The sequence below is a fragment of the Paraphaeosphaeria sporulosa genome, assembly GCF_001642045.1.
Source record: "Paraphaeosphaeria sporulosa strain AP3s5-JAC2a unplaced genomic scaffold CC84scaffold_10, whole genome shotgun sequence".
Classification (NCBI taxonomy): domain Eukaryota; kingdom Fungi; phylum Ascomycota; class Dothideomycetes; order Pleosporales; family Didymosphaeriaceae; genus Paraphaeosphaeria; species Paraphaeosphaeria sporulosa.
Window position 1 is genome coordinate 316,398 of NW_017253369.1, and position 22,299 is coordinate 338,696.

At 55.8% G+C, this 22,299-nt stretch overlaps 9 protein-coding genes across 9 annotated transcripts; 4 read left to right on the top strand and 5 right to left on the bottom strand.

Moving 5' to 3' along the window:
• Positions 1–2,595: 2,595 nt before the first annotated feature.
• CC84DRAFT_1127069 (cystathionine beta-synthase) lies at positions 2,596–4,596 on the bottom strand. The gene is made up of 2 exons (XM_018175762.1): positions 3,374–4,596; positions 2,596–3,313 (listed from the first exon to the last, which is right to left on the bottom strand). Exons 1-2 carry the CDS (start codon positions 4,343–4,345, stop codon positions 2,714–2,716), a joined length of 1,572 nt encoding a protein of 523 aa, XP_018031782.1. The 5' UTR covers positions 4,346–4,596; the 3' UTR covers positions 2,596–2,713.
• Positions 4,597–6,247: 1,651 nt separating this feature from the next.
• CC84DRAFT_1127070 (P-loop containing nucleoside triphosphate hydrolase protein) lies at positions 6,248–7,728 on the bottom strand. Its single transcript, XM_018175763.1, has 2 exons — positions 7,357–7,728; positions 6,248–7,234 (listed from the first exon to the last, which is right to left on the bottom strand). The coding sequence occupies exons 1-2, from the start codon at positions 7,555–7,557 to the stop codon at positions 6,554–6,556; spliced, it is 882 nt and encodes a 293-aa protein (XP_018031783.1). The 5' UTR covers positions 7,558–7,728; the 3' UTR covers positions 6,248–6,553.
• CC84DRAFT_194238 (uncharacterized protein) lies at positions 7,708–8,566 on the bottom strand. Its single transcript, XM_018185544.1, has one exon. The coding sequence runs from the start codon at positions 8,425–8,427 to the stop codon at positions 7,858–7,860; it is 570 nt and encodes a 189-aa protein (XP_018031784.1). The 5' UTR covers positions 8,428–8,566; the 3' UTR covers positions 7,708–7,857.
• On the bottom strand, positions 8,567–11,975 carry CC84DRAFT_194392 (p53-like transcription factor). Its single transcript, XM_018185546.1, has 4 exons — positions 11,537–11,975; positions 10,906–11,116; positions 10,323–10,517; positions 8,567–10,245 (listed from the first exon to the last, which is right to left on the bottom strand). The coding sequence occupies exons 1-4, from the start codon at positions 11,544–11,546 to the stop codon at positions 8,706–8,708; spliced, it is 1,956 nt and encodes a 651-aa protein (XP_018031785.1). The 5' UTR covers positions 11,547–11,975; the 3' UTR covers positions 8,567–8,705.
• Positions 11,976–12,961: 986 nt separating this feature from the next.
• CC84DRAFT_194390 (uncharacterized protein) lies at positions 12,962–14,198 on the top strand. Its single transcript, XM_018185545.1, has one exon. The coding sequence runs from the start codon at positions 13,225–13,227 to the stop codon at positions 13,927–13,929; it is 705 nt and encodes a 234-aa protein (XP_018031786.1). The 5' UTR covers positions 12,962–13,224; the 3' UTR covers positions 13,930–14,198.
• On the bottom strand, positions 13,842–14,416 carry CC84DRAFT_1262503 (uncharacterized protein; the record flags this gene model as incomplete). The annotated part of the gene is made up of 1 exon (XM_018185156.1): positions 13,842–14,416. One exon carries the CDS (start codon positions 14,414–14,416, stop codon positions 13,982–13,984), a length of 435 nt encoding a protein of 144 aa, XP_018031787.1. The 3' UTR covers positions 13,842–13,981.
• Positions 14,417–15,722: 1,306 nt separating this feature from the next.
• On the top strand, positions 15,723–16,978 carry CC84DRAFT_194453 (uncharacterized protein). Its single transcript, XM_018185547.1, has 2 exons — positions 15,723–15,913; positions 16,092–16,978. Exons 1-2 carry the CDS (start codon positions 15,893–15,895, stop codon positions 16,650–16,652), a joined length of 582 nt encoding a protein of 193 aa, XP_018031788.1. The 5' UTR covers positions 15,723–15,892; the 3' UTR covers positions 16,653–16,978.
• A 2,631-nt stretch (positions 16,979–19,609) lies between these two features.
• On the top strand, positions 19,610–20,183 carry CC84DRAFT_1167628 (uncharacterized protein). The gene is made up of 2 exons (XM_018179219.1): positions 19,610–19,936; positions 20,006–20,183. The coding sequence occupies exons 1-2, from the start codon at positions 19,674–19,676 to the stop codon at positions 20,076–20,078; spliced, it is 336 nt and encodes a 111-aa protein (XP_018031789.1). The 5' UTR covers positions 19,610–19,673; the 3' UTR covers positions 20,079–20,183.
• A 1,524-nt stretch (positions 20,184–21,707) lies between these two features.
• Positions 21,708–22,057, top strand: CC84DRAFT_1228490 (uncharacterized protein; the record flags this gene model as incomplete). Its single annotated transcript, XM_018183641.1, has 2 exons — positions 21,708–21,815; positions 21,866–22,057. Coding segments are annotated over 2 exons (300 nt in total), but the record flags the coding sequence as incomplete, so codon positions are not given.
• Positions 22,058–22,299: the final 242 nt, after the last annotated feature.

A 22,299-nucleotide genomic window follows, 5' to 3' on the forward strand; every position in this document is an offset into this window, starting at 1 on the left:
ACCAAGGCAAGCTGGCAGAGGCAGAGGCCATGTACAGTCGGGCGCTGCAAGGCTACGAGGAGGCGCTTGGCCCAAAACTGCTGCTCTCATATTTACCAGCGCTGAATACAATGTTCAGCTTTGGTGACCTACTTTCTACAATAGGTCAGGAAGACACAGCGAATATTATGTACACTTATGCGTTAGATGGGTATACAACTATCCAAGGGCCTTCTTCAAAATGGTGCAAGCAGCTAAGAGATCGACTTGAATTGACGCAAGCTACGTCCCTAGAGCCAAAAGACCAAGGTAAGTCTGCAGAGGTTAGAGTGACAAAGTCAAGGTCCCTAAAGCGCATAATTCGCAAGTTTAGAAAGGTAGATTTGTAATAGTAGGTAGCTAGAAGAGTACTTTCAATCTAGGAGAATATGTCAAGAATGCAGCTTTATATACTTAGAATTGCTGTGATGTTAATTTGACGAGCGCATGACATGGACATACTTTAGTAGCCATTAACTTATTAAGTACAATTTGAGTAGCGCGTGTTGATATGCTTAACAAGAAGCTAAGATATATTTTGCGCCAGAACTTAGCTACGCGCAAGTAATTTTTGTATACAAAGTGTTTTCTCTAGAGAGTAGGAGCTATAATGCGCGATAGACAGTAGCGAATTAATCATCCTAGCACTCATATCGAAATGTGAGCATTTGAAGCTGAGGTACCTCGCTTAATTTTCTACATGGTGGGTTTTCCTGATCTACGGGATAGACGTTATCTGGTAAAGTGAATGTTGTCTAGGGATTGATATGGACTTTGATTCCTGCGCTAAAATTCCTCTCCATACGTATGCATCTGGTTTCCCTGCATATACTCGCATTGATTGCCACACGATCTTGCTGTTTGTCTTCGAGAAGCCACAGCTCACGCAAAAGATCGCCAGAGGTCTTAATCTCCCGGGTCTTGAGCCACATCAACAGAAGAGACGCCAACGGTACCATTCTGGGCTTGAACGGACCTGGCGGCACAGGATGTGAACTCATATCATTCTTTAGTCTTCGCCATCGCAAAGGGAGCGACACTCATAGCTTCCTGGATGCCGTTTTCAGCTTCAGTACATTGCCAGGTGCATTGTTACCCATCCTGATTGTTCCAGCTGCACTCCATGTGGCATTGCATGGGATGGGTGCGTCTCTTACGTAGCCTTCGACAGATCGGGCAGCACCAGTTGACATTACCCTCTAACATCACGATTTCTAAATCGCACGGACAGGATAGCCGTAACGGGCCTGAGGTCTCATTTCAGAGAACTGGCAGACTGAAACGTTGTTACCACATTTTGCTCGTATTATGTTTTCACAACAAGCACCACATTGCGCGTTCGGTCGCTCTCTGCGTTTGTCTCCTTCGCACCAAGTTTCCTGCGCGATGCCCCATTCGGGCCCTCCGCAGCAAGCCACTTGGCTGCCCCCATCGGCCTTTTTCGTGGTTGTTACTTTTAGCTACTCCAACTCCACACGCTCCATGAACCGTAGTCGCAACTGTTCTACTCCGCCAAGCTCTCCACACCACATTCACTATCTAATGTTCGGTTCCAGTCCTCCAAAGACCGCGCAGGACATTTACCCACTCCGAAAGTTTAGGTTGCAGACTCCACAACCCACAATCTGCGAACTTCCCAATTTGTTTAATTGCCACGGAGCACGACGCATAGCTGCCTTCTGCTCAAGACCGCGGTCCTCCGCAGCACACCTCATGAGCTCGAAAAGTCCTGTTCTGGTCCTGCATTCCACCCCACGTAGTACTTGTTGGAAAGCGTTCTAGTCCCTAGTGAGCACACCGCAGCGCAGCAATCTCTTTGGCATGTGGCCCCCCAAACCTCACCACATCGAATAGACACCAAGCGGTTTGGTCCCGCCGTCCGCACCATACCCGGATTTGTTGTGTTTGTTTTCGTCCCCAAAGGCACACTGCATAAGTCCCATCTCCTCGAAATCCTGACCACCAGAGGCACTCCACATGCGATGTCATCATCAACTTCAGGTTCTCGTCCCGCATTTTCAGTCCCACAGTCTACACCCCGTTTCCTCCTTTCGCACTTTGTTTTGTTCCCAGGACCGTACTACATGAGCGTCACCACGCCGCCATCAAGCCACTCAGACCGCACCTCATGCCGTCGTTCGTTTCCTGTTCTAGGCCCACAGTTCCCCACGGTCTTCGAGCGTGGAGCCTCACCTTTTGTTGCCAGAGGCACGCACGACACCAAGCGTCATTTTGAAACCTTGTTTTCAGCCACCAAGACCACGCCACACCAAAATCTTTCATTTCCCCGAGGCCGTTGAGTCCTCGTAGCGCTCTGCATCGCTTGGATCCTCTTTTTATCCTCGTCTCTCGCAACACACCACACCACATCGGGTTGTCTCCGGGCTTTTCATTATTCGTTCCCCACACCACACCACATGACCCATGAGTGCCTGTTCTTTGAATCTCCATGGCAAAGGGATCGAAACTTGTGTGCCCACCAAACCACCCAGAGTCACTCTTTGATATGCACTTCCGGGGCAGGGCTTACATAAGCCTCAGCAATTATGGTGACGGTGAACATCAGAAAGGACGAGAGGGGTCACATCGAACGTATCGATTGACGTTGAAGTCCATCTAGATACCCATTAATCTAAACCCTCGCCAGGCCGTGAAAGATGCCAGTAAACGCCATGCCATGCCTTCCTCTCCGAACTTACTCCCCCTTCCCCTGCCTGACCATCCAACTCAGCAGATCCACCTTCGTAACCACCGCCTTGGGCACCAACTCCTCGCCCCGCCTCTCCGTCACCACCGCCGCGGCGTTCCACTCGAAGAACTTCATCAGATCCGCGAGCTTCGTCTCCATGGTGATCTCCACAAACTGGCGCTCGCGCTTGCTCTCCTCGCCCTCGAGGTGCAGCCGTCCCAGATCCTTGACAACCTCCTCGAGTTTGCGGAAGTCGAACATGACGTCTTCGACAGGCGTGTCGCCGCTCGCGCGGCCGGAGGAGAGGTAGCTTAGGACGTTGCCGAGCGTCAGAAGGCCGACCAGCTTGGGCTTGCCGGCCGGGGAGTACAGGCTGACGGGGAGCTGGTCGAAGCCTTTTTCGCGCATAGTTTCGATGGCCTCGGAGCAGGGCGAGTTTGTGGGAATGGTGGTGATGGGTTTGAGGCGGAGGGCGGCGATGGTGGCGCCGGCGAAGGCGTCTTTGGAGAGGGAGTGCCGGCGCGTGTGGGCGGGGGTTGTTGCGGGGGTGATTGGGGGCGTCGGGGGGAGGAGCGAGTTTGCAGCGAGCCAGTCGTCGTCGACGAACTACCGTCATCATTAGCATATTGATGAATCGCTTGGATTACGGAGGAAAAGGATAAGTACCTTGCTGAGATAGCTGCGGATCGAGTCCGGACAGATGACAACCACAACGTCGTCCGCGCCCAGATTTAGTTCCTGGATCGCCTTCACGGCCGCTTCCATAGCGCTCCCGCTGCTTCCACCGCAGAGAATGCCCTCCTCTGAGATGAGTCGCCGCGCATACTGGAACGCCGTCCGGTCATCCGTCTTGTACCACTTATCCACGACCTGACGCTCCAGCACATCAGGGATGAAGTCGTACCCAATGCCCTCAACCTTGTACGGCTTGTCCTTGAACTCTTCGTTCAAACTCTCCGGCAGCGCCAGAATGCTACCCTGCGGATCAGCCGCGATAATCTTCACCTCGCGGTTGTGCTTGTGGATGCCGTGCGCAATGCCCGTCACGGTGCCGCCCGTCCCCGCGCCCGCCACGATGCACGTCACCTTCCCCTCGGTCTGCTCCCAGATCTCCTCGGCGGTCCCGTTCTCGTGCGCAAGCGGGTTGTCCTGGTTGGTGTACTGATCCAGAATATGCGCATTGGGCAGCTCCTTGACCAGCCTCCGCGCCACGCCAATGTGGCTCTCGGGACTATCCCACGCGGCGCTCGTCGGCGTGCGCACGACCTCGGCGCCCAGCGCCTTCAGCACGGCGACCTTCTCCGGACTCATCTTCTCAGGCAGCGTGATGACGACCTTGTACCCCTTGACGGCGCCAACGAGCGCGAGCCCGATGCCCGTGTTGCCGGACGTCGGCTCGATGAGCGTGTCGCCGGGCTTGATGCGGCCGCTCTTCTCGGCGGCCTCGACCATGCGCAGCGCGATGCGGTCTTTGACGCTGCCGCCGGCGTTGAACATCTCGAGTTTGGCGTACACGGTCGCGGCAATGCCGAGGGACTGCGGAATCTTGTTGAGCCGCACGAGGGGCGTGTTGCCGATCTGCTGCGTGATGTTGTCCATGACGACGGGCGGGATGGCGGGGCGTGTTTTGGTAGACATGGCGGTGTTTCTGGCGCAGTTCTCTTCTGCGAGCTCTGTCGCGGGGTGTGGTGTAGTGGAGTGGCGTGAGAACCCTTCTGTACCGTGGCGGCGGGGCACTTGTCAACTTTTCAACCAAGTCCGTCCGTTGGCGCGTAGTCTAGCTCTTGGATTCTGGAGTGTAGGAAGCAAGAAGAGAGGCACAGGTACAAGCCGCCTCAATGTCGCAATCTCTGCCTGTGCAAGCGCAAGCTGTCCAAAACAAAGTCTTTTGACCCTGCGTTCTTGCACTGTGACCCGCCACTAGCCGATCATGATCCACACGCCTCGGTAGCAGCCCGGCTGAGCTAAGCTTCTTCTGGAAACCTGAGCTAACCTGCTTGCAGAACGCCTTCAGCCCTACGGCAAGCACCACCGTGGCACCATCGACGTGGTGTGTACCAAGTCCTCCACGCCGCAATGCCCGTAGGAGATTCAACCAGGACTACTACAAGCTTGTGCGAATTTCACCTGCCCCCACCTCATCTTTCATCTGATACCAGTCCTGCATATCACCACCAAACACCCAACGCTCCCCTAACTGCCGGCATCCGCCCTCCACACCGAACCCAGCTCAAGCCAATCCACTTCCATCCCGCCCAAAAGCCACCCATCCCAGCTCTCCAATATTCCTAGCGGTCCACGCCACAGCCCGTGGTGTTACCGCAGCGGGAAAGGCTGTGTTGCCCGTGCCCTTGCACAGAGACTCCGACTGCAGACCCAGAAGACCAACCTAGAAGCGGCATGGTAAATGCAGACCTAGTCTCGATGCCATCTGCTGTATTTCCCAAAGAAGCATGCAATATGCCGCGCGAAAGCTGCGGAGCTGCGCACGTACCTGTGCTGTGGGCTAGGGGCGTGGTGGATGAATTGTGCCTGTAGTGAGCAGGGGTAGCAGGGATGGTGACGAAGTCCGTCGTTACATACACCACACCCTGTCCTGACGTCGAACCGAACCGACGTGAGAAACGGTGCGCTCCGAGCAATAGTGGTGTGCTGACTCGAGCTCGCACTGCCATTTGCAACCTCACATACCCCATATAAAACCTCGTCTACCTGCACCCACACTCGTATCCCAACTCCACGCATCACACCCCCAAATCCCACTTCCTTCACTACTGACCGCCCTCAAGTACGCCCCAGGTACTTACCGAACCCTCTTTCACCCCACCCCTGCCTGATGCCTGCCATCCCTGTCGTAAGCTGACCCATGCGCCACAGATCCTTACCACGACCCCTACGGGAAGGATGCGGAGGGTGCGGAATGCATCCCAAACCGTCCATCCGATCTGCTTTGCCCTGGCCCGAGCCTTGCGGAGCAACGTGCTCGTGCTGTGAGCGCTGCGTCAAAATGTCCCAAGCACACGGGGTGCGAGATCCCGCCGCACCACACGGGCGAGCGAGGCATTCTAAAATTGCGAGGAGGGGGCCGAGTGCGCTGATTAGCTATGCAGAAACCATACATCTCGCTGCTGCGCCGGTTGAACCTGGGCAGTGTCGATGCTGGACCCAGCTATTCGGCCCGTCTTGAACCATATCTGACCTCCAGTAAAGACATGGCCATAACGAACGGGCCGAATCACTTCGCAAGTCGTGCACGCAGTCCAATAAACCACATAAGAGTAGCCCATCCATGCCCATGAGTCCGAGATGCAAGTAAGCAATCAGCCCTACGCTCAAAGCAGCTCCAGAAGGGGACCTCAGTGGAGCAGCGGCAGGGTTGCTGATTCGTGCTTGTAGGGCTGAAAACTTGGTCCCACCGGTTTGCTCAGCCCTGCGAGGATACCTAATCATCATGGGGCAAACACGCAGAATGGCGCACCGTACGTCTGACGTTGCACTTCATCACCGTCGTGGGGCCCGAGCTGGGGTAGAATATGCGGTGTAATGATCCCAGCGCGGAGGTACTGGTTCTTGTCATCATTCAATTGTAGTATTGGTAGCTCTTGTAGGCGGAGCAATTCTCTTCACCCCGACGTGGCCGTGAGAGGGCTTGATAACGTCTCACCCAGAAAAGACGTGGATCAATCGTCCATCTATCTTCAGGTTGAGAGAAACATACCGTCATCCACTTCCCGCACCCGTGGTAAACAGCGAGTGGGAACGGCAACGATGCTTGAGCGCGGAGCAGAATCCCACGGGACACGGATAAGGCTCATTTGCAGGGCAATTCTCGAACTCTCGGCTCTATCATAGCTGCGCAGCGATCCATTCGTACCAGCTCTTCACATCTACACCGTCCCCGCCAATCACATTGCCGCCCTGCACAGTCACGGTTGTCCCCACTTCCTCCATCTGGGCAAACTCGAAGCTGCCCTCGCCTCCCTCGCCTAGCCACTCCCGGTCCTCATCCAAGCTGTCGTCCTCACCGCCTAAGGCAGGTCCAGAATCCTTCAGTCCCTTCGCCCGGCTCTTCCTGACCTCCGAGATGGCCTTCTCCAGCTGTTGCGCGACAAGGTGCGGTGGCAGCGCCGTAAATAGATCCATCTTGTTCGCAGCTACCAGCACGGGGATCTCCTTAGGCCCCTTGCTGGAGGTAGCCCCTGTATAGCGTTTCTGCAAGGCCAACAAGACGTCGTGCAGGTACTCTGCAGTCTCGTTGAGGCCTGCCTCCTCGGCAACCGCCGCGGCGTCCACGACGAAGATGATGCCGCGGACATTGGTAGGGTTGGCTAGCTGTGTCGTCGCAAAGTGGCGTAGCTTGCCGTGGCCAGGGGTATCATTAAGTTGGAATTGGCGTGAGCGCTCGTACGCTGGGTCGCCCGGCGAGCGGTAGTGTGACGACTGGGGCGTGTGGCCTTCAGGGAGGAGAAGCTCGACGGCCAGGGGCGCGGTGGAAGTATGTGTCTGCGCCACAACCTTGCGTTCCGTCTGCGGTCAAGTCAGTCACGAGGCAAGTGAGGAAGCAACGAAGGGCGCATGGGGGGGCGGTTTCCCACGCAGGCAGAAAGTCGCGGGAAGCATCGCGCGCCCCAAAGCTACGAAGGACGCACCAGAGTCAGGAAGGCGGTCTTGCCCGCGCCGCTGGGGCCAATAAGCAGGAAGGAGGGTAGCGTTGTGGGTGTCGCTTTGCGGTAGATGAACTGGTGCAACAGGATTGGCAGCAGCACGGCGAGCAGGAATGTGATGGCAATGGTCGAGCCCTTCGGCGCAAACGCCGCCGTGGCCCAGCTATCCTCGTCGTACCACGCCATGTGTGACGAGTCGCGCGCGCCTGTGTGCGTCGAGTTGTCCGGTGGCGTGGGGGCGGTTGAGATGACGACAGCGTGTGTTGTGCTTCGAAGGTTTTCGCGAGCGATGACCGGAGTGGCGCTTCCGCGAGCCGGCGGGAGCTAGTCGTAGCTTCCCTTCACCTCACCCTCGCCTACATCACACATCACTGCGGACAACTCGACCATGCTAAGGAGAAGGGCCGCCTGCTCGATTCAAACTACACACGCTTTTGGGCTATATAATCATACATGGACAAGACCACCACCAGTAGCACCTGGTCATCATCCGCCTCTTCTCTCCCTTCCCATCTTGCGCCCGCCGTAAACCGTGACCGTGATCCGTGACCCGTCATTCATACATTCCATGCGCCGCGCCCTGTTCACCGAGCGACGCGACAGACCGCCCACGCCCGATGACGGCGCATAATAAAAAGGGTATGTCCATCCAATGTTTTTGTTACCAATGCTCCATGTGCAGCCCGTGCATACATCCATTCCAGAGATTCCAGGGCCATACGTTGCCGTGATAGATTCCAGCCAGCCTAGCCACCGAAGAAACACCTTTTGCATCCCCTTGGATGCGCAAACCCGGATAAGTGATGAGACATTAAGACAATACGAGACAAGGAGACAGGGATATTGCCAGCTGTTGAAAGGGTCGCTCATGCAGGTCATCATGGTCGTGACGTGACAAGCGCTTGTGCAGGAATAAAAATGCTGGTAAGTGGAAAAGGAACAAATCAAAGTGCCCAGGAATGAGCGGGGTAAAGAGCGAAGCAGACTCTTGAGCGAAGCAGGCGCTGGGATGCGTGCGCATGGAGCTGTTCCTCGCACCATGCGCGCTTCCTTCATGCCTGCCTGCCCTTGATACCATGCCACAAGAGACCGTGTCCGTGCGTAGTTCGGGCCGTGCGAGGGTGCCAATGGCTAAGCTGGGCTTCCCTTCTTTACCCAATCGAATTGGAATACTGTGTCAGAACATGCTGTGTCAGAACATCCTGTTGGAATCGGGGTTGCTGCTGCGTATTGAGAGGGGACCGTGCGGACGGGATCTCCGTGATCAGTTTTGCTACGCTTGGAGCCGACCCCGCCAACAGCGATGACAAATTGGTGCAAGGCACGCTCGCCCATCAGTAGCCTGCGGCATGCGCATGTTGCGCATGTATATCTGGATAATAACCACGGCTCGTCTCCATGCCTTGGAAGCGACCGCATCCTCCGACTTGCCATGAGGAACCCAGACCAGTCGAGACGGGATACTCCTCCTTGATTCTTCTGTCGAGGCTTGGAGGCATTGAAGTTTCGACTTTGGGTTGTAACGCCTCAAAGATTGGAGCTGGGTAGTACTGGTAGTCGTTGTGCGATTGGATCATCTTGCTGTCATCATCTTCTGCCATGTGATGGTCGCCCACAAAATTTTCCACTGGGCCCCCACTGAGCGAACTTGCGGAGCTTACGGAATGGCTGCCCAAAGGGCTCGGATCCAGAGAGTAGGTAGTACCTCTGTACATGCCACTGCCGAGTCCCGATGATCCGCCGCCCGCCAGGCCGTTGCGATAGCCGGTGGTGTATTGAGTGCCGTTGGCACCATACCCATGGGGGCCCTGCCCTGGACCACCACCGCTGCCAGCACCTCGAGAGGCACCCGCATTGTGTGGGCCTTCGTTTGAATAGTGACTCGGTGATCGACCACGGACCACGACCGGATGAGAAGCCCGCGCAGCCACTTTCACCCAGCGAGCCTCGTTATCCCGGTGACTTTGTACGTTTGCCCAGAGCTCGACAATCAGGTGGAAGTATTGTTGTTGCGCTCGACGCTTGCCGTTATTAGCAGTAGCTGACTTGAACTGTATGCGTTCGAAACCGTGCTGATAGCTGTTTTGCGCATGGCTGGTGGGCGAGTACGCCTGGGAGGAATCCGATTCATTTTGAAGAGGGAGTAGAAAGCCAGGCGATTGACTGGACGGGTGGAATGTGCTGAGACCATAGCTACCGTGCTCGTGGTTTTTCCCAGGGGGCATTGGTGAGAGCAGCTCCTTCTTCATCTGCAATTGTGGTCCCTTATCACGTTTGGGCGTATGTTGGATCAGTTCAATGGTCTTTCCACCAGAACCGTCCACCGCTGCGGCCAACGATACAGCCATGGACTGCACTTGTTCCTGGGGCTTGCCTCCGCCCTGGTCCAGGTAAAGACGGCCGTTGTTCACCCATGGATGTAGGTTGTAGTGGACGTTCACGGCAAAGTAGTTCCTTCTGTAGCAGGTCCAGACGCTATCACCGGACAAGAAGAACCCTTTCTCGATCTTTGCGTCAATACTTGGTGTGATCTTGGACCCATCGCAGATGAGGTTGCAGTAATCCTCTTGGGTGTTGAAGGGAGGGCTTCCCTCGCTGCGGTCGCCCTGAGATCCGTAGCCACTCATAGGTAAGCTGGAATATGACGTGTTCAAAGGCATGGTGGCAGCAACAACGCTCCTGGGTGTCTCAGGAAGAGAACCGTAACGGGAACCGTCGGAATGGCGAGGTGAGAGTGCGTGTGGGTGTCGAGACAAGCCTGGTGTAGATGTAGTATAATTATCCCTGGCCGACGCACCCATGGACGGTGACACGGGGTTACCCATCCCTGGTGATCGTGCTGGAGGCAGCATAACCGATGGTGAAGGCTCAGTCCTACCGTGTTGTTGTCAGCTGTCATGCAATGCGGTTAGGGTTTTACATGTACAAGGGCGCCACAAACGGCTACCTACATCATGGATGTCCGTCGAGTCGACGACATAGTGGCGTAGTACCCAGTATTATAGTTTGCTATGGGAAGTGGGTTGTGAAAATAGCTGGAAGAGGCGCCGAGAGATGTGTAGGCTAGCTGCGAGGATGAGTTGGAGCTGGGTGAGGCAGAGATAGAGCCTGATCCTGTGTCGGAAAGAGCCGCACTAGATTGATACCTTTGAGCAGAGTTAGTCAACCCAACAAAACAACGTTATCGGGGCAAAATGATGCCAACGATAGTGATGTGTAACCGTCGAGTAGGTGGTACGGTGTAAAATGGCAACCAGGGCAGGGACGATGTGGGCATCGCCGCTAGCCTTGTCGTGTGATCAATGTGACAGACCAGCGCGCTGGAAGAGCTAGGTGCACCATGTGTCTGGGACGTGTGCGACAAGAGGCATGACGAAGACGTGTTTGTTTCGGCGGTCGTGGAAGGCAGAGCTTGGGCAGCACCAGCGAAGAGGTGTCGAGGCACGCATGGACTGGGGGCCGCAGGACAAGGCAACACTGCGGAGCCCGGCATGCCGACCGGGACGAGAAGAGCCAATGAGATGGGATACTTACGGGGCTTCGGGACGATGAGAGGTGTATCTCCCTGAAATGGAGCTCAGCGGAATGCCAGTCGCTGACTGGCCCAGTGTGCTATCGCGCCTGAGCTGATCGGAAACGCCAGCGGTGAAGGGACTATGATGTGCATGAGCACCAATGTGATCTATGCATTCTTGCTCCGAAGAGAAGGGGTTTTCCGATGCCAATGGCAGAGACGGTGGAAGGACTGCTTAGTTCGCGGGTCAGCCAATCAAGGAGCGACAAGCAGTCTGTCGTTGTGCAAGGTGTAGGACAGAAACGGACAACGTGCACCCGGCGACGATATGAGTGCACGCGTGGGACGCGGTCGCACAAGGCTCCGCGATCGGGTGCAGAGTGCGAGAGTGCCACTACAGCAGCGGGTAGAAGGCGAGAACAGTGGACCCACAGTGTGTAGCGGTAAACAGAAGGGGAAGGAAAACAGGATGCAGGCTCGCGGACCAATATAAGAAAGGGGTGGCAGAATGTGGAATTTGTGGAAGAATGCGGAGAACGGCGCCGGTCTATGGGAAGGCCGTGTGTGTGGGTGGGCCGCGCGTGAAAACGACTGAGGCTTTTGCTTCTCGCCGAACAGGGAGCGCGATGTGTATGTTTAAGGCTGACTTACCTTGGTTCATATTGCAGACGCAGCCGCACCAGCAGCGCTCCTAAGACGCCCGATCTGGGCCTGATGGTCGCTGCGACTCCTTCACGAGGCCGCCGGGGGGGAAGCGAATCTCACGACTCAGCTCCTTCGCTGCTTGCGCGATCCAACGCGCTGGGACCGCAGACAACGGCGTCGGCTGTGGCGAGCCTCCTAGTCGCTGACGGCGCTTATGTTGCTGGTGTTGTGGGCCGGCGAGCTCGTTGCGGGACGGCTGCGAGTGAGGCGTGGGCAGATGTGACGGCGGCGGTGCAGTTCCTCGTTCTGGCTGCGAGACGAGCTCTACGAGCGTTCGACTGCCGTTGTTGGTTCGCTTGAAAGGGAGATCCGGGGGTTTAGCCGGTACTGTACAGGGCCAGGCACAGCAACAGGGGGCGGGTGTGGGATCCTCGACTAGCTGCCGCTGCCTGCGATGGATGGTGGCTGCCGAATCCGTCGAGCGCTCAATGCTTGACGAGTATGCTGAGTGCTCGTATGCCGCGCAAGCTCCACACTGCACGCCTTGACCAGCAGCGCGGGTCGTTTGCTTTGGCCTTATCTCACCGACTCGTCGACTCGACGAGATGCTGCCTGGCTTAGTCACGAGGCTGGCGCAGGGGGGTGACGGGATATGACAGAACAAAAGACCTGTCTGCTTGAAGCTCAGGTAGGCGTGGGGACGGCTGGCTGGCGGCCCTTAAGCGTCAACGCTCTCGAGGCGACACCTCAGGCCGTCAGGTGGGCTTTGCTTCTTCCCGTCTCCACAGATCTCAAATTGCGCGATGCGGGCGCACAGACAAGCACTGATCTGTTAGCCGACCCCGGTTCCTGGCGGCTGCGACGTCGGTCGTGAGATGGCGGCTGCTGTCGAGACTTTGCTGTGACCTGTCAGTCTTTGGTCTGCCGCAATCTGGTTGAAACTTGCAAGGTTGTTCCTGCAGCTGCCCAAAAAGAACGCTGTGGCGCCGACTCAAGGCGAGCGTGGCTGTTTCGGCGAGCGCGCAGCCTTGTCACTTGTCGTCGAGTCCTTAGCGATCTGCGCGAAGGCCGGGTGCGCGGATATGCTTATCGACGTCGTCTATGTGCACTGGCGCCGTGGTGTAGCAGACACGGTGCCGCGCGTCCAGGGCTCGGTGGGCTGGAGTGAGACGAACAAAACTTATGGAGAGGAAGCAAAGAAGGAGGCGTGCAGCAGACGGCGTGCAGAGTACCCTCGAGAGCGAGATGAGGACTGAGATATATGCACTTTGCGTTTTGCTCCCAAACGGCTTAACGGCTTCCTGCTCGTAGTCTGGTAGCACAAAGCCGCCAGGACCAGAAAATCCCGTGATCTTTGTTCTTGAAGATTGCTTGGTAGGGGCCCGGGGCCCAGTAGAAAAAAGCAATAGAGGCAGGCTGACAGGTAGGGGTGGGGAAGCCACGGACGGGGAATAGATGACGGCGGAGATTTTATCTGGGAGGCGAGAGACGAAGCAGGACAGACGGGCCAGTACAAGTACAGGCTCGTGGAGGGCTAGAGCACTCAGGGCTATAGATTGATACAGGATAGACAGGGGAGCTGGGGTTTGGGATATGTTGATCGGGTTGTTTGGCTGAAAGAAGAAGTGCCTACCAAGCTGGTAGCTTCAACGCATCTCTCGCGGTGATGGATCAAGATTCAGCCCCCCTACGGGATGATGCGAATCGCGCGGCTCAGACCGGTGCCGTTCTCTAGCACCACGGTAGCATTGGCAAGCTGCAGCCGCGACCATGTCCCAAAGGGGCGTATCTATATCTCCGATGTCAGGGAGAGCAGATTTGCCCCAGGGCCCGGGCTCGCATCTTTCTCGAAAGGTCGGCGGCCCACGCAGCGCGCAGCATTCCTTGCACCAGCGCCCGCGGCGCGTGAGGGCAGCGGGAGCGGGCGTGCAGCGCGGTGCGAGGATTGGCTCGCCTGGGCCGTCACTCTCCCGTGCAGCGACGCAGGAACATTGGCCACGACACGACGCTCCATGGGGCGACTCGACACGGCAGCACCATCCAGCAGCCTGGGTCCGCGATGTTTCATCTGGGCAGCACCCATGCAGCGAACAGATGATGTCGCGGCGGGCGGCGCTAGCGGGGACGGCGCTGTTCGGCGCGGCGAGCGAGGGTGGGTGGGCTGCGGGCCGTGGCGGCGGCTAGTGGATGCCATACGTCTGCTGCGGTGGATGCTGGCAGAGGGTCCAGACATCCGTCGGCGGTGCCTTGCTGGCTGGGCCGGGGTCGTCGTCCTCGCCGCCGTGGACACTGGAGTCGAGCAGCGAGCAGCGGGCTGGTCGCGGTGCCCGGGCCCGTGGGCATCACCTGCCGCGGCGCGCCAGATGCAACCCTCGCCCTCGCCTGGAGGTTCGAGTTAGAGCGCTGCGCCAGGGTGCAGCGCCCCAGCATTGGCGGGCCCGGCAGGCTGGCTCACTGCGCAACGCTCCGAAAGCAGCGCGCGGTGGTGTGCGGGCAGCCAGTGGAAGCGGCCTGCGCGGCGGGGGCGTGACCGGCTGCGAGGAGCGCGGCGGGCGGCAGCCCTCGCAGCGAATGGGCGCGGGCTGCGCGAACGGTGAGGACGAAAAGCGAGCCCTTGGCCGCGCCCTTGCGTCTGCGCTGGCTCTCCCAGGCGGCAGCCGCGAGCGACGGGGCGGGGGTGCGTTGCGCGCTGGAAGGAGCGACTGGTGACGTGCAGCCAGCGGTTGCTCCTTCCCGCGCCATCCCCATGCGGCCAAGCGCCCCGCTACGCCGCCCGCTCACTCCATCGCCCGCCGCGCTCAACACCACGGCTTGGGCGAACGCGCCCGCTCCTTGCTTCTCGACACGCGCAGACGTGCCCTTGCCGTCCCAGGCCGCCTGCCTCATGTGTCTCGCACGTTGCGGCTGCCCGCTGCCCAGCGCCCGGGGCGCCCTGAGCCTGACCGCTACATGCACCGGCGACGACCTCTCTCTTCCGCTAATCTACCTGCATTGCATTCCTTGCCTCGTCCCAGATGCGCTGCTGCGCCGCCGGCCAATCGCCAGAGCCCTCTCCAAGGCTGGCGGCAGACCGCTCTCCTCCATGCCAGCAGTCATCTGATCACCCCAGAAACAGCATGCGAGAGCAGCCCCGAGCAGGGCTGCCGCTGTCTCCCGGTGCCTCGCGCCCGCTAGCAGCGCCCCCGGCACTTGCCAGCCCTTTCACCGCGTCCATCGCGAGCGCGCACGACAGCCCGTTGGACCAGATGAGATGGTGGCTGCGCGGGTGTGCTGAACATCACAGCCCCTTCCAGCTCAACCAGCCCACCCCAGGTCACAAGATGCGATGCTTCTCTGCACGGAATCCGGCTTCGAGGCACACCGGCCTGCAGCCTCCCGTCCATCCCGTGACGCTCACCGCGGGCGTCCAAACAAATTCGACCCTGCGCAAGCTTCATGGCCGCCTGCAGCAGCCTCAATGTACTTCGGAAAGGTTAGGGACCGCAACTGCGCAGAACTACCTGTCTCAGCCGGCGACAAATGGCTCCATGGGGCGGTATCGCATAGACGCTGTCGCACGCCCTGCTTCGGCCACCGCAGATGTCCAGTTACACCAGCTCCACTCATTCCAGCCCCCGAGACCAGACACCAGTGAGCCCTCAAGACCGGCTGACGTGATGTTGTGGTCATTCTTCGAGAGCAATGTCTGCCAGCAGCGGTACGGCCCGTATCTGAGAGACTGAGCTCATTGCAGAGTGTCCCCAAACACAAGTTCGGCTCTCCGTTTCTTGTCAGGGACGACTTGACGTCGACCAGTGGCTGGAAGCTACCTCTGCTCTTCTGTCCCAGCCTCTGGTTTTGTCTCGGGCAATTACTCCTTCAGTCCAGGTTCATCTCTGCACGCACCCTTAGAACCGGCCTCCGTCAGATTGCCCCTATCGGTCAGTGCTGGTGGTAAGTGACCCGACGCGATGGATATGCCCAGGTCGATCAAACATAGTCGATATGACTCTCGAGTCCTATCTCCCCACTCTCGAGGCATACGAGTTGATAGACTATTGATCACTCGATTACTCGCGCCATCGAACAGCACTACTGCTGCCAAACATCGGTGGCGGCTGTCAGCTGGCGATCATACCAGCACAGCTAGTTCGCTTCATGAACTTCTAACCCAAAGCCATCGTTACCAGCTTTTTTTGGGGGGGTCGATTGACGTGCTTTGGAGACAATGGGAGAACACTGACCAGCGTGGGCGCCGCGCAAGCCTCCTGCACGGCCTGCCATTTGCGACATATGTACTCGCACAGACGATTTGGTGAGACTGTTGAATTATCTACCCCACACTAAAGCAGTGGAAGGCCTACATATCGATTGAATCGATAGATGCTTAGCTCGACAGCACTGGTCAGTATATCATCCGAGGCGCCCCGACAGATGTCCACGTAGGCTTGAGCCCTTGCCTCGGAGCATTGGGCTTTCACCGCGCGCCTCTGAGCATCTGAGGCGAAGTGTGTGGTCTCTTCGAAGAACCTGATTTTCTCTTCCTCTATTTGCCAAGTCCGATAACGAAATGACGGTGTAGTACGGCGCGGGCGATGACATCCGAGGATATTTTGCACAAATTAGTTCGTCACGCAGCTTGTACCACGGATCGCCCAGCAACTATGCCAGGCATCACGCTACCCACTCCCCTAACCTAACAAAGGAGGTAGCGAACGTTTGGACATTCTTTGTTCATGCGCTCCGCTCTCACAAGACGCCTTTATCGGTACCGCAGGTACTCGGCGTGGACTTTGCCTTCTCTGTCGCACTCTCCGAAACTTTCGGCGAGAGCTTCTTCTCTAATGTGCGGCTCGCTTGTTCGAGGCTCGCTCGTGTGCTGGACTTCGCGTGCAACTCCACTTGCAACTCCACTTATGCAAATCGCCCATCGGCTGTGCATTCGGCGGTCTCCCGGGCACACCGTACACAATGCTGGCGCCGTAGAACCAGCGGCCCCTCTGATCAGGTTATGAACGATTGGTCCGTGCGATCACAGAAGACGCAAACTTCGAAGAAATCCACAACCCAAGTCCCCGCTGTTTGGTTCTGGTCAAGCAGGTTACAAGTCTGTTTCAGGCGCAAAACGGAGCAACATTCCTAGAACGGAACTGTGCCCAAACTCTCTAGTGCTTCCTCGCCGGGTGTACAGCACGAGCGTCGTCACAAGTTGCGCCCATCGCCTATTAGAATGGCACAAACCTGCAGGACATAATCCGGGGACAGGCAATCAACAACGCCACAGTTCCGCAACATGCATGTGCCTCATTGATTCGAAGCGCCTTTATAGTTTGCCTCTGTCGGCAAGCGTATGGTTAACGGCAGGACCTGAATGTCGACATTGTCTGTCAAGACCAATGTTCATCACCTTCCGCAACTCATTCCACTCGGCGTCCAATTATTTGCTGTATCAACGACATATGAGTGTGTACGCTATGACTGCCCCTGAGCGCTGCATAATATTTGTGGTTTGTGTCAGCTGGGCACAGCAGCCTGCGCTAGAGCAAGGCTGTGGTGAGCAGTTATGGTTTACTCTTGCGTTCGCGGAGCGAACCACTATGCCTACCCAAGATAGACTCACAACACTGTTGCTGACGCCCATTAGGTGATTACTACCACATGAGCATACTTTGGCGCCCCGTCTGGTGGCCAGTTCACAACACGATGTCCTAACCAACGATTAGTTGGCGGCTTCATTCAAGCTTGTTTGAATAGCATTGCTCGGAAGACGATCCGCCCCTGGATATCGCACGTAAATGCCAATTAAACGCCAGACTGACGCAATCTCTTTATCCTTCTCGGTTCTTGATGTTCCTGGTTTTGAAGGCGTCCTGGAGGGCCTGATACGGTTTGGGCCTCTCCACGGTGAACCTCTCTACCCATCGCCCCACGGCATCTTCCATATTGCTTTTCAGGCTCGGCACTTACCGCGAACCTGCATTACTGACTATGACACACCGATCAGCAGCAAAATCCACTTACTCACCCAGAGCCCCAACGTCAGAGCGCACATCCTGTCTACCCCCGCCGGCCATGACACGACCACGCGCTGATCAATACGAGCCCCGAGTCCCAACACTACAACATGACAGCATGAAGCTGGCTCCCTCGTAGCACCGCCTAGAAGCTTCTCCCAGCGCCTCACTCCGATCTGGTGAGCTGGATGGCTGACGCGCACAGCTGCCGGTCGTTACCCTAGGCGGTGTTGTGTCCTGCATCCTCTTAGTGCCGTCCGGTGCAGCTGCAGGGTCGCAAATCATAATGTATGTCGGGCGGCTATGGCGCTGGCTGTCCTGTCGAACCTGACGCCCCGGAGAAACGAGTGATGGGCACAGAGGTCCGGGCGGTGGTGCGCTTGGGCTGTTTGGGTAGGTCTTTAGAAGTGTGAGGGGGGGGCAGTGGAGAAGAGGCCGGGGCGTGGTGAGGAAGGGGGTTCCGGGGTTTGAGGGGGCCTCGGGGTGGAGGGATCGATGCTGCATGTAGGTCTTCTTCGCTGCTGAGGGCAGTCGTTGTTCATGAGGATGGGTGTGTGAGTGAATGTAGCTAAAGTAGACGATAGTATCGCTTTTGGGTTAGTCCAGTGCAACCGCTTCCCTGGCCGCCGTGTGTAGTCGCCCCTCGCCGCGTGCGATGTTTGGTAGATGGAGGCGTGGACATGCTAGACGATGTTATGGTAGCAAGTCTCCACGACGACATGGTGGCAAACCTTCACAATGAAGTTTCAACTGCCACTATGGGTAGTGGCCCTTTCCTTCCAGCCGGAAGAGCTCAAACATAAACAGCGCGGGCCTTGACTAGCCTAGCTATCTGCTCCCTCTGTCTCGCTGCAACAGGGCACTGTTCGGTAATGATTCCCTCCCATTAACTTATTCATTGCGCACACTTGTTCCTCCCTCCGTTCCCACTGCACTTTCCATCCCTCTAAGCCCCGACTCTCCCTCCTACTCACCCACCGAGACGTCTTTGCTCCGCATCCTATCCGCCACCTTCCTTCCTCATCGCTTCTCCTCTCACAAAGCACACTGCGGCATAGACCGAACCCCTATTGCGCCGTCTCCGCGTCAGCCAAACCTCCGCACAGGAAGCAAAAGCTGTGACTGAAGGCGGTCTCGTGTACGAGCGATTAGAACCGCACCGTAAATGACTGACATTACACTTGGACATGGGACGACGACGACAGTGTTTAGAATCCTGGTGTGCGTTCATGGACATGTACTGTGGGGAGAAGGTATACCTGAAGGTATAGACAGGTGGGAGAGGAGGTGGAGGTTCGGCAGACACGGGTTTTGGATGCGTAAGTACGAGGAGGTTGGGATGAGGCGTATAGAGGGTCTGGTAGCATGTATTTCTAGAAGCACAGAGGCATACAAATAGACAGAGAGACGCCAAAGAGTAAAGAGATGCAGGTGGGTGAGGGAGTCGGGAGTGGTATATTTTGACGTTCGAGAGGGAAGGCAAGGCCATTCCAGAGTATAGAAGGGAGGGGGGAAGTGCAGAGAGTACGGTATAGCCGTGTAGACTCTGGCAGGGACGATAGAGGTTGTAATGGGGGGATAGCGACGACCATAAAGCCGAGCCGGACAGCGATATCGGTCGCTTCCAGTAATATGGGCGAGTTCCGGCACAGGGTGGCCGTTGTATAACTGATTCATTGAGACGCTGTCTTGTGGTGTTTCTCTTTCATATCAGAGTCCAACAGTGATAACCAAAAATCCATTTCAGGGTAACTTCAGGAATAGCAACCAAACCTGGAGTTATCCCTGTGAATACGACAATTTGAACTGGGCTGAACTTCAATACATCACCAAATGTGAAAGTACTGTGTGGAAGAACCATCTAAAATTAGTAATATGACAGTCTTGTTCCCATGCGAGAGGTTGACATCCCACTCGCATAATGCCAAGTGAGGCATCCCGCCCAGCCTTGATGATCACCGGTCATCCATACTCAGCCCCATCCAGATCGCATTTGACGAAACTGTGGCAGTGCACTACCGCGCCACATCCCGCATGAAACATACCCAAGGTTGATAGGCATCAGTCTGCGCCTTTCAAATGGAGAATTCACTTCGAGGACGACATAACGCAGCACGCAGCACGCATTCCCTATAGCCCAAACCACGAACATGGCCGACCAAAAGTCTTTTGCAACAACTTCCACAGACGCTGTCTCGCTCGAGAAGCCAGTGTCCACTTCATCCTCGGCTACCACCACCACAACGACCTCGATCCCCTCGAAACGGTGCCAGCCCTCCTGTCGCGATGAACTTCACCTCAGCTCCAGAAAGCCTGAAGAGCCTGGGAAGGAAACATGGCGCGATGCAAGCCTCAGCGATGAGCAGCGCTGGAAGGAGTGGAATAAGGCTAAGGACAGGGAGCAGAAGCGCAAGTAAGTCACCTCGGCAAGGTCTCAGGAGGTTCAAATTGAAGAGGAGATAGTGTGCTGACGGCGATGAAGCGGCGCGACAGGTGCATATACACAGTTTTATAGAGGGAAGGGGCCTGGAAAGTGGATATACTGGCTGGCGTAGGGGTATTAGAGGATTGATGCTGCGAGAATTACTTACGAGGCGTTGTGGTGTGGGATGCACACCATTTCTTTTTGCTTGACTGGAATGCATGAGAATCATTGGAGCACTTGATATCATACTCGGGTCGTTTGAGAATTTGAGCTTTTTGAAATCATTGGTTCTCTTTTTTTGGCACCCCACAAAGTTCCTGACCAGTCTATGGGCTACGAAATCCCGAAGAGTCAGAGGCCGATTAACATTTTGGATTGTGAGATGCAATTGGAATGAGTTGAGGCGCTATCCCCACGCTATGAATTAGAACCTAACCTGATCTATCCAGATGACCCTTCCACTACTCGTCAAAGCAGTCTTGAGGCATTAAGAGCAACCCTCTACTTGATCAAAACTTTTCAAAAACTAAATATATGAGATAGCTTACCTCTATGACAGAACCGTTAGACGATTCGCTTAGTTCGCGCCGGAAGACATGAGTGTGTTAGCTAGGGATAGCGGCGAAGTAGCTTTGAGGGATCTTTGGAATGAATTAACAGTAACAGGACACTGATTGGGCTTGTTACAAAGAATTTGATCTATCATTACATGGAACGAGTTAGACACCTCTACACTTAGATTAGGGGTATATTTGTTGCTGATAGAGAGCTAGCATAGCGGGATTCGTACGAGCTCCAGTTCCTATGTGTTACCATGTTAGAGTTTGATTGTACAGCACAATTTTATGTATGCGATCTTCGTTACAATGTCCCCTCCTTACTTCTTACAAAAGCATAAGATCCAAGCTGAAGCAGACAGGATATGTCAAGGTTCGAATGAGAATTCAAGCTCTGCTAGGTTGGTGTGCGTCGATCATAGTCCCAAACCATATGCAGATTCTCTGCCCTTTCGTTATATTCTTTCTCATCTCGCTTGCGCAGGCTCTAACAGGCGCTTTTTTTTAAACTAATCACGCATTGACGCAACCTAGAGTGTATTTCGAACGGAGCAGCGGCCGAAGTTTTCTCCTCAGGCTTACCGCTAGTTACGGTCAGATAGCTACCCACCATGGCGAAACTCAGCGTTGAGGGGCAGTACGAGTACCTGCGCAGTTGTGCAGCCGCTACAGACTTTGTCATCAACAGCAAGAAGTCTCCCAAGGCCGAGTTTACTCGTCTGGCTTTGCATCACTTGGGTTGGGCTCCCGCTGGCGACGAATGGTGCAAAAATTGGAAGATGTGCTTTGACGAAGAATACGTCTGGCGCGGTCGTAGTAAGAGTGGTAATACCCTCTTGTAGCTAACGAGATATTGACGCCGATCAATAGCAACCAATAACGCCCTATCTATAACGCCACGCGAGCCTTCGCCCTCTCCCAGCCTAAACTCCCAAAGTTCAGGTTCCTCAACCTTGAGCTCGAACTCTTCGGATAGAGAATCTTCGGGCGTCGTGTCCTCCAGCAGGGACAGCCCGGTACCGCCGAATGAATATCGCCGTCCTGGTCGCACCCTTGAAACGTGGCAAAAGCTTTGTGTTGAAGTTGGTGCCCCAATCTCGACTACCAGCAAAGGTTGCAAGCAGGTCAGTGTTTTCTTTCATTAAGTGCTGTCGCCATACACTAAATATCAGGAGGCCCTCATAGAGGGTGTTGCGCAGCACTTCGATGAGACCTATGGGACCAATTACAAGGACCTCGAGGCATGGCAGCATTTCTGTGCTGATGTTGGGATTGAACCAATCCCAGAGTCTATCAAAAAGTGCAAGAAGGTTAGCATTGTGCGGCAAAGACCTTAAGAAATGCTCTTACAACGGTTTAGGCACTTAAGAAAGTCTTCATCAACATCTTCGACTTCATCGCCGTCCAGAAAAGGTTGAAACCAGCGCCACCACGTCGGTTCAGGGCCGTCCATGAACTAGCGCATTATTCCATCGAGAGTATAAAGATCTACCCACTGGAATTGGCGAAGAAAGAGACGTTCCACCGTGCTCTGCTTCAAGTGCTCTTCTGAGACAAATCAAAGATCAAGAAGATGGCCTTGAGTAGAAATCAAACCAGTTGAACAGTATCGTTTTGCAAAATAAATTGCCATTGGTCGGATGATCGTATTTGGCTATGAAAGTCTAGCTAGCAGCGCGAAGGAATCATTTACTCTTGGTGGCTCTCGGCACTCGCTTGGATATGAAATGACGTGAATGTCGTGAGTACGGCGCCGGAACCGAAATCGAATGGCGCATCCTCATCTAAGGATGT

Coding starts and splice junctions, on each gene's coding strand:
- CC84DRAFT_1167628 (XM_018179219.1), top strand. CDS start 19,674: ATGGCCGACCAAAAGTCTTTTGCAACAACTTCCACAGACGCTGTCTCG. Junction 19,937..20,005: donor GACAGGGAGCAGAAGCGCAA/GTAAGTCACCTC, acceptor ACGGCGATGAAG/CGGCGCGACAGGTGCATATA.
- CC84DRAFT_1127069 (XM_018175762.1), bottom strand. CDS start 4,345: ATGTCTACCAAAACACGCCCCGCCATCCCGCCCGTCGTCATGGACAAC. Junction 3,314..3,373: donor TCCGCAGCTATCTCAGCAAG/GTACTTATCCTT, acceptor TGATGACGGTAG/TTCGTCGACGACGACTGGCT.
- CC84DRAFT_194453 (XM_018185547.1), top strand. CDS start 15,893: ATGCTTAGCTCGACAGCACTG. Junction 15,914..16,091: donor TGCTTAGCTCGACAGCACTG/GTCAGTATATCA, acceptor ATGACGGTGTAG/TACGGCGCGGGCGATGACAT.
- CC84DRAFT_1127070 (XM_018175763.1), bottom strand. CDS start 7,557: ATGGCGTGGTACGACGAGGATAGCTGGGCCACGGCGGCGTTTGCGCCG. Junction 7,235..7,356: donor AGACCGCCTTCCTGACTCTG/GTGCGTCCTTCG, acceptor ACTTGACCGCAG/ACGGAACGCAAGGTTGTGGC.
- CC84DRAFT_194390 (XM_018185545.1), top strand. CDS start 13,225: ATGATGCGAATCGCGCGGCTCAGACCGGTGCCGTTCTCTAGCACCACG.
- CC84DRAFT_194238 (XM_018185544.1), bottom strand. CDS start 8,427: ATGAAGGAAGCGCGCATGGTGCGAGGAACAGCTCCATGCGCACGCATC.
- CC84DRAFT_194392 (XM_018185546.1), bottom strand. Junction 10,518..10,905: donor TCTCATCGTCCCGAAGCCCC/GTAAGTATCCCA, acceptor CTCTGCTCAAAG/GTATCAATCTAGTGCGGCTC. Junction 10,246..10,322: donor ACTCGACGGACATCCATGAT/GTAGGTAGCCGT, acceptor ACAACACGGTAG/GACTGAGCCTTCACCATCGG.